The 20,644-nt window shown below is 34.8% G+C and overlaps 1 protein-coding gene across 4 annotated transcripts; it reads left to right on the plus strand.

Moving 5' to 3' along the window:
• The first annotated feature begins 3,382 nt into the window (after positions 1-3,382).
• On the plus strand, positions 3,383-17,620 carry PDE318 (P-loop containing nucleoside triphosphate hydrolases superfamily protein). Of its 4 annotated transcripts, none has more exons than XR_016514890.1 (14): positions 3,383-3,565; positions 3,743-3,867; positions 4,015-4,135; positions 4,235-4,299; positions 4,422-4,535; positions 4,734-4,808; positions 5,283-5,321; positions 5,401-5,472; positions 5,637-5,750; positions 6,321-6,392; positions 6,466-6,531; positions 15,038-15,150; positions 16,466-16,702; positions 17,258-17,620. XR_016514890.1 is itself a non-coding variant. In XM_068631244.2 (14 exons), exons 1-14 carry the CDS (start codon positions 3,490-3,492, stop codon positions 17,333-17,335), a joined length of 1,308 nt encoding a protein of 435 aa, XP_068487345.2. In that variant the 5' UTR covers positions 3,383-3,489; the 3' UTR covers positions 17,336-17,620. The 4 variants fall into 4 exon arrangements, 1 of the variants encoding a protein (XP_068487345.2); XR_016514889.1 differs by having other exon boundaries at positions 16,496-16,702; XR_016514888.1 differs by having other exon boundaries at positions 6,495-6,531.
• The last annotated feature ends 3,024 nt before the right edge of the window (positions 17,621-20,644 follow it).

Genomic DNA, 20,644 nt, shown 5'->3' on the forward strand with positions numbered 1-20,644 from the left:
AACTGAATTCTAAATCAAGGTATTCTCGAAGTAATTTCATTCCAGGCTTAAAAGATTGTGAAAACTCTCTTTAAATAATTCACCCCCCCTCTAGTTTAAATCCATATATTGTAACACACGGTTCTCAAGTAAGGATAGAAGGGCCAAAGTAGCCGTTGGAGTCAACCGGCGAGGCGAGTCAACTGGCGAGTCGAGTCAACCGGCAAGAACAAAAACCCCAATATAGTAATGAGGTGCTTAGGATGCTACTAGGAGAAAGAGAATCTCCGATGTACATAAGAGGTTCACTTATATGGTGAATCATCTTATAGCTTGGGAAAGAAATCTAATAAAAAGGACTTGACAATTAAAATGAATGTAAGTCCTTAAAGAAGTTTGATACGAGACAAAAAAAATTGAGAACAAAATTCAAGAAGCCCATAAAGAAAAAAAAAATATGTGGCATGGCAAGATAATGCCTCAAGTTATTTAAACAACACAAGTGAAAGTGACAAAGATGCAAATATATGTATTATTGAAGATCTTGAATCTTTTGGAAACAATGTAAGTGATTTTTATTTTGTTCTAAAGTCAAATTATGATCAACAACTTGATGCATTTAATGAGTTACACGAAGAAAGTAAAAAACTCATCTACTATAACAATAGAATCAAGGGTGAAAATAAATGGTTAGATAATAGGTTGAAACTTCTAAAAGAGGAAAATGAAAATCTAAAAATTGATTTGGATACATTAGAAATGGATTACAACAATTCCTCTTGTAATTGTTTCACAAACCGCACAAGTAAAACCTCTCAATTATGAATTTTGTAAGGAGCATTAAAGTAAAATTGAATATCTTTTGTGAATACTTGCAAAATTCAAATTGAGAAGGTGAAACTTGGATATTGTTCTCAACCCTTAAAAGTGCGTGTTTGATGAAATACGATAGAATCGAAAATACTCAATGAAGAAAGAAAAAATATTTTAAGAAAATTTCCAACTTCAAAAAAACCTTCCAACTAACCTTTAATCACTTGCTTTTATTGTAAGAAGGCACATGCATAAAATATGTGTTACATGAGAAAGTTTGGTGTTCATAGTGGAAAATACACATGAATTTCCAAAGGAAACCTCAAAGATACTAACTCCAAATGATCTAAAGTCAAATTGGGTACCTATTATATTTTTTGTTTGCCTTTTAGGGTATCTGAAAAGCCAAAATATCATTATGGTACCTAGATAACAGTTGTTTGAGACACATAGTGTTACATACAAAGAAAAAAGTTTAAGAGTTAGAGATATTAATAGTACATCCTCCATAAGGATTCAAGATGTGTTTTTGGTTGAAGGATTGAAGAATAATTTTATGAGTTTAAATCAACTCAGTGAAAAAGGATTGAAGGCGAAATTTGAAGTAAATTACTACATAATTCGTTATTAACATTGTTATAATGTTGCATTGATAGGAAAAAGTCACAATAACATTTAAATGTTAGACTTGGTCATGCATCTTTCATGCATCTTTCAGTAGCATATCATGTTTGTAGTCAAAGGAAGAGAGTCCACGGTTGTGGCATAAAAGTGTTGCCCATATTCATATGTCTCTTCTAAGTAAACTCATCCCAAAAGGGATAGCATTAGCTTGCCAAAACTCGAATTTGAAATCAACAAGAATTTGTGATGAATGTTCAAATTGTGGTGCTTAAGTTACCACACTAAGTAGAAATAATAGCACCTTGATTATCAACTATATCTTTTGGCCTAGTAGTAAGTGCTCAACCCAAAAATTTGTATCAAAGTCAAGGTCTTGTGGCAATTAACAAGGGAGGGATTGTTGCAGGTGACAAAAATTATCTTGTGGCAGAGGCTAGGTGACTAACTCATAATTAAAACATGGTGCTTGAGTTGTTGTGCTCTTAGGTAAAAAGAGTTACACATTAACTATCAACTATAACTTTTGTCTAGTGGTAAATGCTTGATCCAACACTTGTAACCAAGAACATGGCAAGACTAGTTGCATTAAGATACAATAAAGAGGAAGATACAATAAAGAGGAAGATATTGATTATGATGGATATGCCTCTATTGCAAGATTGAAAGCAATGTGAATGCTTCTTGCCTATACGCTTTTAGTGAACTTCAAGCTCTTTTAAATGAATGTGAAAAGTTCATTTAAAAATGGCTTCATAAAAATGGAAGTGAGCTAGAGCAACATTTAGGTTTTGCTGACTTTGAATTTCTTAATCATGTGTATATATAATATTCACAACTCTATATATTGTATCTCGACTATGATATTTAATTTATATTGTGTTCTTATCAATTACTAAGATAGAGTGAGTTTCAAGGAGTAAAATTGTTACTTACTTGTAAATATTTTCTAAATATTTAAATGATTAATATCTCTAATTAGATAAATTAAAATAATTATTATCTTTATTTTTTTTTCATTATAATTAAGAATTATAACTTTATTTGTAAATATTAATGATTTAAATTAAAATACATCATGTATTTATTTCATTCAATTAAAAAACAGAGAATTTTTAATCTTTTACATTATTTTGTTATTTTTATTTTTAAAATATTAACGAGTTTTTTTTTTCATTTTAATTTTAAAAAATAACGAGTTCATATACTTTGCCACCTCTAATTTTGTCCAGGTTTGATTTTTTTTTTTTTGCTTTTGCTATTGTTGATTCCTTTTGCAATTCTTCTATTCTTCTATCTCTTATTTTTATTTCAATTTTTCAGAACCCCTTTACCTTATTCGGTTTTGGTATTTATAGGGTTAAAAACTTGTTCAGTTAGATAATTTGAGTTCCATTAATCCATTAATTTGAGTGCCTCTTATGCGTCTCAGGAAAGAAAACCATAAAAAGGGTGTAAGTAATATCAATTTTTTCTTATTTAAAAAAATATCCAAAATTTATTTTTAAAAAATAAAAATAATTACAGATTTAAATCATTTTTTATTTAAATTATGAAAATTATTTTGGTTTATTTTTAATTTCAAAAACAACAAAATTAGAGAGAAATTATTATTGTAAAAAAATATAATATTAATTTTAAAAAATCTAAATATGGTGTTTACAGAGTGTTTCATTATATAAAAAAATAAACATTTAAAATTTATAATACAGAATTAATATATGAATTAACTTTTATTTATATTTATATTTGTTCCTTTTTATCATATAATTAACCATATTAAAATTTAGGAAATATACAACCCCTTTATTTTTTGGACTACCTCCAAATAGTGATTTTAAGGATCTCCCTTAAGGCACTCTATTAGATGATATTGTTTTCTTTATTTTGCAATAAATAAAAAAAATAATATTAAAATCTGACCATTTTTTAAAAAAATTGTAAAATAAAAGAAAAAAAAGAAACAGTTATAGCGAATGCAATATTATCGGTGGAGAAGAACGGCATTGAGAGTTTCACAAAAGTCGTTGCTTGCTGCTGTGTAACATTAGCCGCAGCAAGAGAAGAGGAAGAGACATGAAAGCCCCTTATTCTCTTTTCCTCAAAGGCCATGCCTTTCCTTCCTCTCTTTTTCTCTCCACAAACACCAAACGTAAGTATCGCTTCACTCCTTCAATTTTGTTTACTATTTGTTTCACCCTTCATATCTTAATTGGACCTTTCCATGCTATAACTATAGCTGCAGTGAACTTGAATCTGTTATTTTGTTGGGTTAGTTTGTGTTAATACACTTTAAAGAGCGTTGTTTGCAATTGGGTTCATAATGCAGGAACACCTAATGTAAAAATGCACCCCATTTGGTACTTGTGTAAAGCCATCCAAACTAACTCATATGAAATTTCCAATGGAAGCTATCATCCCACTGTGCAACACCCAACAGAAAAAAATACAATGGTATGTGAGTATGTAGTATGAGTATATTGCTTCTGTATTATGTATGATGTATGTATGTATGTGAATATTCCACTTAATAGTGTCTTTGTGGTAATTTGGAAGAAAAATTTGCTAGTTTTACTGTTTGAATGGACTTTTGAATTGTAGGAGAGGCCTTCTAGGAAAATTGAATCTGTTGGGGCATTTCAAAAGTTGCCCATAGTGATGCCATCAATTGACATTATTGGATCGGCACTGAGAAAGGCGAGGAGGGTTTCTGCAACAAAAGGTTCTTGACTGCAATTACGTTCTTTGTTTCCAGGTTGACATTTGTGTTTACATCTTAAACCCTGTGGTTGACATTGACTTTAGTTTGCTTAAACTTTAGGAATTGCAAACATTGCAAAAAGGGAGAAAAACAAGGGTGCAAAGCAACTTGATGCATTGATGAAAGTATGTTCGTCCACGTCACTTCTGAATATGTCATGCTTTGAGCTATAATGTGTATTTCAGTTTCTACCGTCCAATTTATAGAAAAAAGAATGTATCAAAGTTAACGGCGCTGCTCTTGTTAGGAAATAGCTGTTCCCTTGAGGACTTATGTGGAGAATTTTCCGAACAAAACATACCTTCATCCTTATGAAAGATCTCTGATTGAGCTGACTCTTGGAGATGGATACTATGAAATGGTATGTTAGTAAAACAGCATTGCAGCACTAGACATGTTTTATAACTTCCACTAGTGCATTCCCTTTGTTATTACATGACATATCTTATCATTATTTATCATTCCCAAGGCTGCATGGATACATACTTTGGATGATGGCTGCATTCATATAAATTGTTATTTTATACTTTGTCTAATTTGTTTTTAATTTTTTTAACAGGTGCTTCGGAAGGTAGATGGTTTAAGGAAGAGAGTAGTATCTGTTGGAAAGGAACATGCTTCATTTTGTGCTAAGGTTTATTTAGTAATTCACATTTGATTTTGTTCTATTTCTTGGCTGGATAATTATGTAGTTGTCATCATGCTGCTTTGAATTGTTATTTTAACTGATATTTATGAAGTCTTAGTAGAAAAATTTGGAATATTTTATGCTAGGTGTTGATGTCAATACTATTTTGTTCTTGTTGAAGGTATGAAATATTGTCTTCCCAATGGCAAGATTTTATGCTATTTAACATTTTCGAAAATGAGATTTTTATATAATTTGTATGGTCTTCATTGCTTCATCCTTAAAGTATGAAGCTTGCTTATGTCACTATTTGTACCATCATGTGAGCCTCAGCCTGTTATTTTAATGAATTGAATTCTTTCAGATGGACTGTTCCATTGTCTCTTTACGTTATCATCTTGTTAAATTGGTGATTTCTTTTTTCATCCTTTGCTTTGTTAGCTTTGTTAACAAGATTGATTTTATTTCATCTTGTAACAGTCTTCAACAAAGCGAGAAGCAGAGGAAAGGTTGAGTGAGGTGAGGTGTAGATCTTTTGAGGAATCATCTGCTTCCTAGTTTTTCTGAAGATTTCAGTATGTGCCATGATTTTATGCAGGGTCTTAAGAAAATTGAAGAGATTTTTGCTCAAGAAAGAAAAGTTGTTGATGATTTGTTAGACATAGCCAAGGTATTCTGCATTTTCAATAAATGAAATGCTTCTTTGGTTTTGTCTGTGTGTTACATCAGTGTTAACAATTTGGGTGACCTGTGAAATTTAATTTTTGTTTTCTCCAATAATATTCCATCCGAACTTAATTTATATTATCTATCTGATAGTTATAAATGTTACAGACTCTCAGAGCAATGCCGGTAATTAATTTGGAAACACCAACACTCTGTCTTGTTGGAGCTCCTAACGTAGGAAAATCTTCTTTGGTCCATGTGCTCTCTACTGGCAAGCCTGAGGTATGCAACTAAATGTTAGAATATTTCTTTGTTAAAATTTCATTAGGCTCTTTAAAAATCTGAGCTTGAATGGAATTTTTCATCCTACTAAGTATCCTATCAATGTTTCCAATAAATCTACATCTCTTTCAATTTCCTTCTTATTGGTCTGCCTAAAAGATTAAATATGCATATGGTGATCAATCAGCATACAACCACCTTGGTTAAAATTGCTACTAAATGATAAATATTTCTATTTTGTTACTTGGTTTATCTGTGACCATTTCCAATGGTTATGTGCTGGTGGTTCAGAAATGTTCGAGTGCCTTATGTTATAATTGTGCTTTTTCTTTCTCTTGTTTTTGAAGGAATGGTTTCTACTAGATTGTGAGCTAGCACTTTGTATATATAATTTCCCTTATTAATGTATATACAGTTAAGTTACAAGGATCCTAACTAGTCATATGTACAGCCGATACTAAACTAAGTAAAATCTTGACATATTTTGCTTCACGCTTAAGCAAAACTTTTAGTTGCTGAGTATTTAAGATTTGTCACCCTTTCTCCTTTCCTTTCTACATAAAATTTCAGGTTTGTAACTATCCCTTCACAACAAGAGGAATTCTTATGGGTCATATTATTTTTAACATTCAGAAGTTTCAGGTTAGTAAATTTGTGATTTTTTATTTTCTTTTTAGCATTTTTTTTTTCTCATTGTGAACTGCAAATCATGCAGGTGTAATTTTATAACTTGGATGTCTGTAGGTAACAGATACTCCTGGCCTGCTGAGGAGGCATGATGGTAATTAACATTTCATTTGTTTGTCTTAGTTTTCTAGTAGTACTTATTTTTCTTATTTGGTGAATGTTATATTTCCAAAGCTTTTCTTAGGGAAATTTCTTTTTAGTTCACAACTGGTTTTAGGTCAGTTTTTCTAAGGCGGAAGGGTATGGTACAGAGGAGTGTGGACAGTGACGTCAATTTCCATTTTTTCCTTATAAAGAATTATGGGAAATGTTGTATTGTTTAGGGATGGTGGTAGCAGGATCACTTGGTTAGTTGGGGGAGTTGTTCTAGGCCAGAAAGAAATGAGATTTTTCCCGGTAATTTTGATGGCAAAATTCATGAAGTTCTTCTTGAATTATGTAAGAGATGGTGCGGAAGCTATCGATGTGTGTGTGCAAGATCCTCCTAAGAGTGATGTTGATCTTGAAGGTGCATGATGTGTATGATCATTGGGAGGTTCGGCCAGCCCAAGGAAAGGTGAAGGATGTGAAGTTTAGAGCCTAGAGTTCTAGGGAGAAGCAAAGCTTGGCACAAAATGGCAGCATAACTTTACTCACAATAAACTTGCAAATACAAGGTGTAGGCCTTCCTATTTATAAGCTAAATGGCCGTAGAAGCTAAGCTAATGTCTAATGAAATGAAAGCCAAATGAAATGCAAATCACAAAGCACATGGCACATGTGCTCATGACCGGCCAAACAAAAGAGATTCTAGAATGTTCACTCAATTATGCTTTCTACACTACTCTAATTACTAAGTACCCCTAATGGGCCTCCATGTAACATGTACAAGGCTTTCTCTCTTCCATCCGTGGCTTCATTCAATTGGGCGTGAATGTGCTTAGCCATTGACCTTGTAATAGGGCCTAGACGGTCTAGGCCTCCCCCTAGACGCTCCATGTGTAGCCTCCCCTCTTCACGTCCTAGACGCTCCTTCCTTGAGTCTAGACGCTCATCACGGTCTAGCTTTGGGTCTTGGCTTTCATGGTGGGATGTGCTTGGCCCTCCTCCATCATCCCCTCCCCCTTGGAAAGGATTTGTCCTCAAATCTAGCTCGTCATCGTCATTGGTACCTACAAATGGAGAAAGGTCAATTACATTAAAAGTGTCATGAACTCCATATTCAAGAGGTAGATCCAATTTATATGCATTGTTATTGACTCGCTTGAGGACTTGAAAGGGTCCATCACCTCGGGGACTTAGTTTGGACTTCCTTTGAGTTGGAAATCTATCTTTGCGAAGGTGAAGCCAAACTAAGTCTCCTTCCTCAAAAATTATTTCCTTCTTCCCTTTATTGTTATATTTTGCGTACTTCTCATTTTGTTGTTGTATTTGGAGTTTAATCTTCTCATGCATTTTCTTTACAAAGTCGGCTTTGATGACTCCTTCCTTATGCACAAATTCTTGTGGATTAGGAAGAGGTAACAAATCCATGGGTGTGAGAGGATTAAAACCATATACCACTTCAAAAGGAGAAGCATTAGTAGTCTTGTGAACTACTCGATTGTAAGCAAATTCAATGTGGGGAAGATACTCATCCCAAGATTTATGGTTGCCTTTCATGATAGCCCTAAGCATAGTCCCAAGAGATCTATTGACTACTTCGGTTTGGCCATCCGTTTGAGGATGACAAGAAGTTGAAAATTGTAGTCTTGTTCCAAGTTTGCCCCAAAGAGTTTTCCAAAAATGGCTTATAAACTTGGGATCTCTATCGGATACTATACTTCTAGGGAGACCATGAAGTCTCACCACTTCTCTAAAGAAGAGTCTAGAAATATTTTGAGCATCATCTACCTTGTGGCATGGAATAAAATGGGACATTTTGCTAAAACGGTCCACTACCACAAAGATAGAGTCATGGCCTCTTGCAGTCCTAGGAAGTCCTAAAATGAAATCCATGCTAATGTCTTCCCAAGGAGCATTTGCAATCGGCAAAGGGGTGTAGAGTCCAGGAAGCATTGTTCTAGACTTTGCTTTTAAACATGAGATGCATCTAGAACAATGTCTTTGGACATCTTTCTTCATGTGTGGCCAACAAAATTTTGCTTTTAAAAGGTCTAGAGTCTTATCAACTCCAAAATGGCCCATGAGTCCCCCCTCATGTGATTCTTTGACAAGGAGTTTCCTATGTGTTCCTTGGGGAATGCAAAGTTTTCCCTCTTTAAAAAGATATCCCTCGGACACATAGTAACCTCCTTGCGCTCTATGTAGACATTGGGCATAGATGGATGAGAGTTCTTGATCTTCTTGGTAAAGCTCCCTTATGTGATCAAATCCAAGAATTTGGGCACCCAATTTTGAAAAGAGTGTATGCCGCCTTGAAAAAGCATCGGCCACTATATTGGTGCTTCCTTTCTTGTATTTGATTACATAAAGAAATTGTTCAAGAAATTCCATCCATTTAGCATGTCTCTTGTTGAGCTTGTGTTGGCCCTTCAAATATTTTAAAGACTCGTGATCACTATGGATGACAAATTCTTTGGACACAAGGTAGTGTTCCCAAGTCTTTAGGGCTCGCACAAGAGCATAGAGCTCTTTGTCATAGGTGGGGTAGTTGAGGGTGACACCATGGAGTTTTTCACTAAAATAAGCAATGGGGTGTCCACCTTGCAACAATACCGCACCTATGCCTACCCCCGATGCATCACACTCTATCTCAAAAGTTTTGGAAAAATTTGGGAGAGATAGAATTGGTGCATTGGTGAGTTGAGCTTTTAGCCTTTGGAAGGCTTGCTCATGCTTTTCATTCCAACAAAATGCAACATCTTTTTTAACAAGCTCATTCAAAGGAGAAGCTAGACTAGAAAAATTAGGCACAAACCTTCTATAGAAGCTAGCTAACCCATGAAAACTTCTTACATCACTTACATTTTGTGGAGTGGGCCACTCGCGGATGGCTTTGATTTTCTCGGGATCTACATGCACCCCCTTTTTGTTTGCTATGAAGCCTAAGAAAACTACACTATCTACACAAAAGGTACACTTATCCCTATTTGCAAAAAGACTATTTTTCCTAAGCACTAGAAGAACTTCCCTAAGGTGACTTAGATGGTCTTCTAGGGTTTTACTATACACTAAGATATCATCAAAATAAACTACTACATAATTACCTATACAATCTCTCAAGGTGTGATTCATAAGCCTCATGAATGTACTTGGGGCATTAGTAAGCCCAAAGGGCATCACCAACCACTCATATAATCCAAATTTGGTCTTAAAAGCGGTTTTCCACTCATCACCCTCCTTGATTCGAATTTGGTGATATCCTCTTTTAAGGTCAATTTTGGAGAATAGAGTTGACCCATGTAATTCATCAAGCATATCGTCAAGCCTTGGGATTGGATGCCTATACTTGATGGTGATGTTGTTGATTGCTCGACAATCACAACACATGCGCCATTTTCCATTTTTTTTGGGCACCAACAAGACAGGTACAGCACAAGGGCTCTTTTGAACCCAATCCTTCTCCAACAAGTCTTGAACTTGTGATTCTATCTCCTTTGTTTCCTCGGGGTCAAATTCATAAGTTCACTACTTGTGGCAGTGCATGTAAGTGCTCCTTTACAAAAGATAAGGCTTGGTTGTTCGACAAGAAGCAAATTTTCAAAAACGTTTTCAAGAGGCTTTTCTTGTTGATCAATGTGGGAAGGAACACTCTTCTCCCACGCCTTCCTATCCCTAAGGATTTTCTTTTTTTCTAACGCTTTTTTTTTTTTTGTTTTCCTCATTCCTCTTATGCTTCATTTGTATTTGGTCTTTCACCACTTGAGAATGTGGTAAAGGACTAAGTACAAACTTTTTATACTTGTGGGTGAAGGAAATCTCGTTAGTGAGACCATCATGCAAGGTTTTCTTATCAAATTGCCATGGTCTCCCTAATAAGATATGACAAGCTTCCATAGGTACTACATCACATAAAACTTTATCTTTGTAGTTCCCTATGGAAAACTTGATTTCCACTTGCTTGTCTACAAGTAGTTTCCCATTTTCATTAAGCCATTGAAGTTTGTAAGGTTTTGGGTGAGGAACTACTTGTAGCTTAAGCTTTTCCACCATCCTAGCACTACAACAATTACAACTAGATCCACTATCCACAATGAGGGAACATATGTTTTCTAAAACATTGCATCTTGTATGAAATATGTTCTCTCTTTGTGTTTCAATGGATGTGCTAGGGTGATTGTTGAGGGTTCTCCTAATCATAAGCAATTCTCCCTCTAGTGGAGCTACCCTCTCATCCTCTCCCCCTTCCTCTCTCTCACTAGGCTCATCCTCGCCACTAGTGTATTCATCTACACCCTTAAGAAACAAAGTCCTTTGGTTTGGACATTGTGCTTGCACATGCCCTCTACCATAGCACTTGAAACACTTAACATCTCTAGCTCGGATGGGTGGGGTGGAGGTTTTTTTGGTGAAAGGTTTGGTAGGTTCTTTTGGTTTTTCTTTTGATGTACTACCCTCCCTTCTAAACTATTTATTGGGATAAAAGTTAGAGTAAGGGCTCACCTTTTGACTTGACGTTTTGCGTAAGATTTGTTGCTCAACTTTAATGCAAAGTTGAACCAAGTCATTCAAGTCTTGGTAAGGTAAGAGCTCCACTCTATCTCTTATCTCAAGTGATAGGCCACTAAGAAACCTAGCTATTGTGGTTTCCTCCTCTTCTCTAATGGATGCTCTCATCATGTAGAGCTCCATTTTTTGTCTATACTCTTCCACACTCATGTATTTTTGTTGGAGTCTTTGGAGCTTGTCCATCAACTCCCTATGGTAGTAGGAAGGTATGTGTCGGCGTCTTAGGGCTCCCCTAAGGTCATTCCAATATGTAATGGGAGGTTCCCTATGAAGACGCCTTTCTCTTTCGAGAGAGGTCCACCAATACATGGCGTTCCCTTGGAAGCTAAGGGTGGCTAGGGGTACCTTACGTTCTTCACTCACCCTATGACAAGCAAAGAGTTGTTCTACCTTTATCTCCCAATCTAGGTAGATTTCTACGTTTTCCTTACCATGAAAGTGAGGTAGGTCTACTCTAGTTTCCCTTGGCACCTCTTGCTCCCTTTGCCTATTTCTTCTAGGGGGTGGTTGGTAATAGTCATTAATTCTAAGGCTCCCCTCCCCTAGAAACTCATTACTCCTAGATGCATGAGTATGAGTTTTTTTTGATTTTTTTGATTTTTGTGATTTCTCTTCTTGGGCTTTAGCCAATTCATTAATTTTATTCTCATTCTCCAATTGTCTAAAAGAAATCATTTGTACAGCTTGTGAAACTTCTTTTAATAGAGATTTTATAGATTTGACTTCACTTTTCAATTGACTTTGGAGAGTGAGGAGGAGAAGACATGGCTAAAGTTTTTGTGTATATAAGTGTTTTACCTTGAGAAAATTTAGGAAAGTCAAAGAAGGTAGTTTTCCAGGTAAGGGAGGTGAGTCACAAAGGACTACTTAAGTACCAAGCCTTTGCCTTAGCCAAAAACTATCCCTCAATGTCTTCACACAAAACTTCCTCTTAGTAAACTACTTAAAACACAATTAAGTTGAGAAATCAAAACTTTTTTTTCAATGCAAGAAAAACAATGTATGCTAACTAATTAACAAAGCTAGACGGTTTTAACAAAACTTAAAACAACCACACATACAAAGCGTTACTAATTAAGCAATATAGAAACAACTAAGAACAATTAACAATTGCTAATTAAATAGTTCTATACTAGTCGGCCCTAGGTGAGGCTTCTTGGACACTTGGAGCCCTTGAAGACACACTCACCGTCTAATAACATAATTAAAAAGTAATTAACACAAATTAAGTTGCAAAGAAATTAAGAAAATTCCCTTTGTTGATCCTCTTTTTGCTAAATGCACTTCCTTGTTGTCTTTGCTTGTTGGCCCTCAAGTGTTTGTAGTGTTTTTCAAGAAAGCTTGATTCGGCCTTGGCTTTGTTTCCCCTTAGAATGAAGGTCTTAATTCTCCAATTCCAGCACCTATCAAAAGACTAGACCTTACCCAAGTCAAGTTTCCATTCAATTAAGCACCAAAGGAGAATAAATTCCATCACCAAATTAGAGGTCAAAGAACAAAAGCAAGAAACAATTTAATTGAATAAAACAGTACCACCAAAAGGAGTTAGATTATGAGAAAGAGGTCCAAGAAATATTAAGCAAGCAAATAAAAGGTACTCAATTAAAGGTAGGCACACAAAAGAATTCCTAAGAATGGCACTAGAATTAGATTACAAAATAAAAAACAGCACCACTGGAAAATTTGTTGTGGGCCAGAAACGTGTTTTTCCCCAATTTATGCTGAGCTGTGTTTTTAAGATATGATTCTGAAATTTGATATGCAAGATATTCAAGATCTTAGCTAAAATCTGGCTTTGGAATCACTCAAAACGCATGCACCATTTTTTTTTAATAAATTTTGCAATTTTGGTGTTCAGTTACGCCAACTGTAGCGCCTCAGATTTGCACACTGATTTTAAAAGATTTATCATTTTTTTTCTGTTGATTCTTTTGAACTAATTCTTTTTTTGTCCTTTCTATAACACTTCAAACTTGCATATTCCAGAGAATCAAAATTTTCCTATGAGTGAAAATATTTTTCTGGAACAAAACAGCAGCACAGAGAATGTGAAACACAGGGGATTCTGGAAACTGGAAACAAAAACAGCAAGATACCAAAATTTAAACACAATGGAATTTGTGAAATAGAATTTGTGTAAGATCTAAACACAAATAGGAACTCAAACTAAAATTAAAAAGGCACCAAAAGATCAAAGAACAGCAGATTCAAAGCAATTAAAGATACCCAAAATCAAGAAACAATCAAGCCAAATAAAGGACTACTAAGAATTGTTGACATTGTGGATGAACATGACTTGACAAAACATATATGGATTCAGAAATTAAAGACTCAAAAGCATAATATGAACCAAATTAAAAGTGCAATAAAGACTCAAAAGCTTAAAAGAAAACAGCAACTCAAAGGTGTATGGAATCCTATCACAATTTGCACAAGAATTGTTCAAGATCAATTGAACAAAGTGCACCGGTTGGATCTTCCAAATAGCACACCAAAACAAATTAAAATGTAAAAAACAGCAAGACAATTATGGAAATAAGATGAACAACATGAAATAAAGAAGAACTAAAAATGAAAAGACCAAAAGCAACTCATCTTGAAGAACCTAAGCTCATGATACCAAATGATGGCAAAATTCATGAAGTTCTTCTTGAATCATGTAAGAGATGGTGCGGAAGCTATGGATGTGTGTGTGCAAGATCCTCCTAAGAGTGATGTTGATCTTGAAGGTGCATGATGTGTATGATCATTGGGAGGTTTGGCCAGCCCAAGGAAAGGTGAAGGATGTGAAGTTTAGAGCCTAGAGTTCTAGGGAGAAGCAAAGCTTGACACAAAATGGCAGCATAACTTTACTCACAATAAACTTGCAAATACAAGGTGTAGGCCTTCCTATTTATAAGCTAAATGGCCGTAGAAGCTAAGCTAATGTCTAATGAAATGAAAGCCAAATGAAATGCAAATCACAAAGCACATGGCACATGTGCTCATGACCGGCCAAACAAAAGAGATTCTAGAATGTTCACTCAATTATGCTTTCTACACTACTCTAATTACTAAGTACCCCTAATGGGCCTCCATGTAACATGTACAAGGCTTTCTCTCTTCCATCCGTGGCTTCATTCAATTGGGCGTGAATGTGCTTAGCCATTGACCTTGTAATAGGGCCTAGACGGTCTAGGCCTCCCCCTAGACGCTCCATGTGTAGCCTCCCCTCTTCACGTCCTAGACGCTCCTTCCTTGAGTCTAGACGCTCATCACGGTCTAGCTTTGGGTCTTGGTTTTCATGGTGGGATGTGCTTGGCCCTCCTCCATCAAATTTGGTTTTACCAAGCATTGTTATACTGTATAAATGGTTATGGTGTTATGTTTTGTTCGACAATTTAGAGTAAAAATGACTTGAGGGAAAAGGTGGAACCTTGAAACTTTGTAGATGTGAAAATATTTGCTCAGCATTTTACCCTGCACACCGTGGGAAAGAACTATTTTTTTTCATCTTCTGGTAATAGTCATAGATTTGTTAGGAACTTCTATATGTCATGAAAAGAAAGTGGTTTGCTTTTTCCGTTTTCTTGTAGGTGAATTCCTAATCGTTCTGAATTTATAATTCTCTTAATTAACGATTTATTATTATTATTATTATTATTATTACTATTACTATTATTATTATTATTATTATTATTATTATTATTATTATTATACCGAAGAAGAGTATAGAAATGGCTTTCAAGGGAAAGCCAGGCTGTGGAGACAGGACTTATTGAATATTGACTTGGTTGAAAATTCACAGGCACCTTACAAGTTGGTAGATTATAATACTATGGGTTGTTTGAAGGATCTTAAACCTCCTGTACCTCTTAGTTAGCTCTAATAAGTCACAATTTGTGATTTATGAATTGATTTTTCTATTGATTTAGTTTTCCTTTAATTTGTTTCTCTTGTTGGATATTTAGAGGACAGGAATAATTTGGAGAAGTTGACTCTGGCTGTCCTTTCACACCTGCCAACAGCAGTTCTGTATGTCCATGACCTTTCGGGGGAGTGTGGCACCTCGCCTTCTGATCAGGTGGCTTCTTTGGCAACTGAATTATTAAAACTAAAAATAAGTGTGAAGTATAAATCTTCTTTAACTGGCTATAAAGGTAATCTGTTGCTTTCAAACTTATAATGCAAAAAGGACAATTTTCATTCAAGCGGTTGAATCATGTACTTATCTAGACTATATAGGCTTAACTTGGACTCGTGGCTCCATTAGAATTAGATGCCAAGTGTTTGTGGTCAATTTCAGTGATTCTTTATTCTAATGTATTGTGGGGCTATCAATATTTGGTTATTTATTCTGTAATTACTTCCATGGAAACCTATGAAAGGTATATCTGATAGCAGTCAGAAATAAAACAATAACAAAATTAGAGATGACAAAGTAATAGGGATGGACTCGAGTGAACATAATTTCTATGGCCGGCATTGGATTGTCGGCAAAATGTCACCAACCTATTAAGATCTTTAGCGGAAAATATTTAGTCTGTCATGCTAGTTAAAAGTGGTTCCAAACTTAACATAGGAGTGAATTGAATTGATAAAAAAATTTAAAATAACATTTTACAATTCTTATTTTTGAAGAATTTTTGTTAAAGCTATTTAATGTCATTAAAACTTAAAGGACTTGATAAATGATGAAGAGTACTAACACATCCGTGTTGATAGTATTTAAGATTGCAATGTAAAGTAAATACACTGGAAAATGGATAAGATAGGGATATAGCATGGGATCTGGAGATTTATTTCATACTTTTACCCAGATAACTAATGGTGCAATTTTGTTTTTATCACAGCTCAACATGTGTTTGTTATAATGAACAGTTTTACATGTAGTGTAGATGAAAAGATAGCCATTTGAGGTAGTTGGGAAATGAAAAAACTAGCCATTACAAGCTAAAAAAAGCTCACTGTTTGGGGTTGATGGGCATCTGTTCTTGGTCTGTTCCTTGTGTATTAAGCACTACTTCCTTCCATTCTTGTTTGTGTAGCACCGTGGTTAGTCTAGATTGGGGTAGAAAATTAAACAGTTCAAAAGGTTGGTCCTAAGACATGCTATTATTCTCAAATTGTGCACCACATTGCTGGCTTATGGTTGTCTATGTGTAATTTGTGTACTTCAGTTTAATGGAGAAACCTTGCTGGTTGGGTAATTGTTGGCAAATGGAAATTTATCTGTGTAATTAATCTGAATTTTTACACTAACAAAGACTGAAGCTTTTTGGTTATAAATTCTGGTTATTATTTTCGTTTTGGGATAAATCAAGGTTGGAGATGGGGTATAAAAAGTCTGAAAAATCAAAAGAATTGTAATCATTTGAAAGTTTTTGTCTTTTGATTAGGCATTCAATTGATGACGGTTGGTTCTGCAGTTTTCAATATACAAAGAACTCAGAGAAAGGTTCACTGGACATTTATGGCTGGATGTTGTGTCGAAATGTGATCTGTTGAGGACTTCTCCTGTGGTCTATGCAACAGATGAGCCTCATCCCTCACAACTTGATCTTGAGAACTACCGGAAATCAGGTCCTGACGGGGCTATTAATGTATCTGTGAAAACAGAAGAAGGCCTACCTGAGGTGAGGAAAATCCATTCTAATTTTCATATTTTGACCTTTATCTCTAATAAAGCTATAGAGTTAGCTAAACAATGACCACATTGAAGCTGGTTTATGGAATTCTTGTGAAACAATAAAAACTTTTGATATTATGTTAGATGTGCTGAAAGTTTTGCAGAATCTCAGCCTTTATAACCACTTTTTTTTTCCTAATAAATCACACTTTTATGAACAGAAAGTTTCTTCAAGGATAACCATATTGGCACTCTTTGTGCTCCATCCCATTTTTTAGTGCATAATGCATCCTTTTGAGGCAACTGCTAATCTCTTTCTCTTTGGTATGATTTAAAGCCATTTCCCTCGCGTGGGTTTGAAATATGCTCAATCACATTATATATATTTTTTTTGAACTAAAATTATGTGTCTTGATAGATTTCAGTGAAATTAGTTAACTGAATTCTAACTGTATTGTTGATTCTGGTAAAGACAGTTATAGTCAGTTAAGAGTTCCCTATTTATAGGTTACTAAGAATGAGCTTATTGATCAATAAGCGTTGTGTTGCTTTTGTTGTGTAGTTGAAGCAGAGGGTGCATAAACTGCTTAATTTGCAGATGGCCAAGATCATAGATACAGGAAACAACCAGGAGAAGTGAAAAGTGCCACTCTCACTTGTGAGAGAAGAGAAGAGAACTTTGAAGATTATTTTTTAAAATTTTGTTTGATTTCAATTGTTTTGTAATTTGACCTTTATCTTTACTTTAGGTGTCTTGGAAGAGCCTTTGGTGTTCTTCCATCTCCTACAAGTTTTCTTTAATTTTCTTATTAGATACACGCTTTAGACGGTGAGTGTGTCTTAAAAGTTCACAAGTGCCAACAAGCCTCACCATTAGGAGTCTTCTAGTTTAAATTTTTGCAATTTAAATTCTTAGTTTTTAAAAGCTTTCTTTTAGTTTCTTTCTTTAGAAAACTCTTTGTTTGTGTTGAAGAAGTTTTCATTAGAAGGAGATTTGTGAAGTGCATTGGGATAAGTTCTGGCTAGGAAAGACTTGGTACTTAAGAGTGTCCATTGTGACCCACCTCTCTTTCCTGGGAATTTACCTTGTGTGCTAAACTCACTTTCCTTCTTGTGAAAAATCTTTTAAATACAAAGCTTAATATGTCTATGTATACTTATCATCATAGTAGAAGAAATATTTATAGCCCTCATTATCAAAAAAAGGAAGGGATGCGTTTTGAGCCTAGAAGTTTATATTATTCTACCGAGCCTGAAGTATACATTCCTTACTTTGATGGAAATAAAAATGTTGAAGCATATTTAGAATGGAAAACAAAAGTTGATCAAATCTTTGAAAAACATCAATTGGATGAATTTACAGATTTTCCATGGCTACCCTACGTTTTCAAGAATGTGCTAGGTCTTGGTGGACAAAAAGGGAAACTGATGTGATAAATGGCAGAAAATGAGAAGTACTTAATTGGGATGAATTGAAGATGTGTATGAGAAGAAAGTTTGTTTCACCTTCATATGTGAAAAAGAAAAAGCTTAGAGAAGAAATGAAAGAGCTTGTAGAAAAAGGAAGAAATTTTATATATAGAGAAAAAGAATATGTTAGAAGAGAAAGAGAGTTTAGAGAAAAATTCCAAGCTCTTCTTAGAAAGAAAGAAGAGAAGGAGAAAAAGGAAAGTACAAAAAACTCTTTTTCTGGAGTTGAATCAGATATCGATAACATTTTATCTTCTCCAGAAAACCCCTGTGAGGATGTGCTTGAAGAAAAATCTATGTTTGGAGCTGAACCAGATATAGATATAAATATTTCTTCCACAAAAAAAATACACGCATGGCTGAGAAAGAATCCTTAAAGGGGGATTGCAATACTTTGAACTCTTCTTTTTAATTATATAATGCTCATTCTTCTTTACAAAAGTCTCAAAAACCAAACTTCGTGATGTTGTTGCCTAGCTTGGGCAATAAACAACACAAAGTGAACAAAAATATTTTTGAAAGGGGCCTTGTGTTTTTCTTTAAAAGAAATTTAAAGATAAAGGGCCTTATTTTTGTTTAGTTTTCTTTTGTTTTAATTTTCTTTTAAAAAGGAAATTTATCTCATGTTTGTTTGATGTTTATTGTAAATTGATATTGGACCCAGGAGGAAAACATCAAATAAACAGAGGTTGCTGTCATTGAGCATCATTCAGATCTGAGGACAGATCCTTTTCAAGAGGGGGGATGATGGAAACCGTCTAGCCTCAAAACTTTCGGCCAAGAAGATAGACGAAGATCGAGCTTTAATAAAGAGTTTGTAAAGTCTTTTTCTTCTTAGCCTTGTAAAAATTGTATAGAGTAGTTAGGAAGTTTTGGGCCTTGTATTTTGGGCCAAAGTAGAGAAAGATGTAAATAGAAAACAAAGTAATGTGTAAAATAGTAAAAGAGGGGTGCAAAAAGAAATGTAGGCAAGGAAGGCATGAGTCTCCACATGTCTTCTCCTTAATGGAGATGATTTGCACCAATAAGGTGGTGACACTTGTCACACTCTCATTTGAGAGTTTTTGAGAGACTTTCTCCTATAAATAGGAGTCTCTTATACATGTATTTCTTTAACTTGGAATTAGTAATGAAATGCTGCCTAATTTTGGCCATTCTACTTGTTCTTAAGTTCTCCCTAGGTTAGTCTCCTTCAAGACTTAGCCTAGACTCTTTCCATGTGAGTTGGCCTCACCTCTCACTCTCATAAATTCCTAACTCCACTTCAATCCATGGAAACTCCTCTTGAGTTTCTTTAATGCTTCCGCTCATCATTCATCTAAAGAAGAAATTACAAAGATCACTAATAGAAGAAGAGCGTTTTTTCATCATTACTCTCAATCCATAAGGGTAGAATTAGCTAATCATGTTAACCATTACAAGCATGGAAAGTAAGAAAAGAAGATCTAGGATGTTTCTCCTTGACGGATGCCTCCTCTAGGGTTTTGTAACACCTCCTATTCTCCCAATTTATGTTTAGGGTTGTGTCTCACGCCTCATATTTAAGCTAGTTGGGCTTGGGCTAAGTGACTTTTCGCTTGGGCGTGATTGGGCTCGGCTGGACAAGTTGGACGAAAATAGGTCAAATGTTTTTGGAGTGATCTCGTCTGGGCGTGATTGAGCTCACTTGGGCGTGATCCTTTAGAACCTTCTGGCTTGGGCGAGTGTGGACGAGTGTTTGGACTGTTCCAGCTTTCCCTTTTTATCTTGTATATTCTCCTTTTGTCCTTTCATCTCCATTTTTCTCTAGAATCCTGAAATTAACACAAATTTGGAGATAAATCGTTCTTATTCATATTATAATAAGAAAATATGTAAAAAAATTTAAATTCATAAATTAGGGGTTATATTATAATTATTTTATCAATTAATATCCATAAGTGGTTGTATTTTAATATGAAAAATATTACTGAAATATAACACTTATTAGAATTGCACATAGTTCTAGTTCAATTAGAGTGAACCAACATAAAAATCAAATGTCTTTTTGCCTTTGGTATTTTACTGGTACCAGATTTTGTTATCCTTTCGTGGGTCTTGTGAAAATATTTTGAAAACCCATAGACCATTTGCTCAAGAACATCATGGGAAAAGTTTTTCAAAACATTTTAAAAGCTCTATTCAACCCCTTCTATAGATTACATGTCCTTTTCATTTTGTATCAAAGCTTCTTAGGGTTAGGCTTTTTTTATATTAAGAGGAACGATCCAATACTACTAGAAGTAGCAAACAGTTGTTTCTTTGAATCATACCATATAAATATGATGGATGTGGTAAAGAACACCAATTATATTCTAGTTGATAATAATGACGAGCCCATACCCAAAAAATGTTATGGACCGATGAGCGAAAGCAAATATGTATACTAAACTCCAAAGAATGAAAAACTTTCATGTGTGCTTTCTATGAAGAAGAATACTTAAGGGTCCATGCCTTCAAA

This window comes from Phaseolus vulgaris, chromosome 8, assembly GCF_051622355.1.
Source record: "Phaseolus vulgaris cultivar YP4 chromosome 8, ASM5162235v1, whole genome shotgun sequence".
Taxonomy (NCBI): domain Eukaryota; kingdom Viridiplantae; phylum Streptophyta; class Magnoliopsida; order Fabales; family Fabaceae; genus Phaseolus; species Phaseolus vulgaris.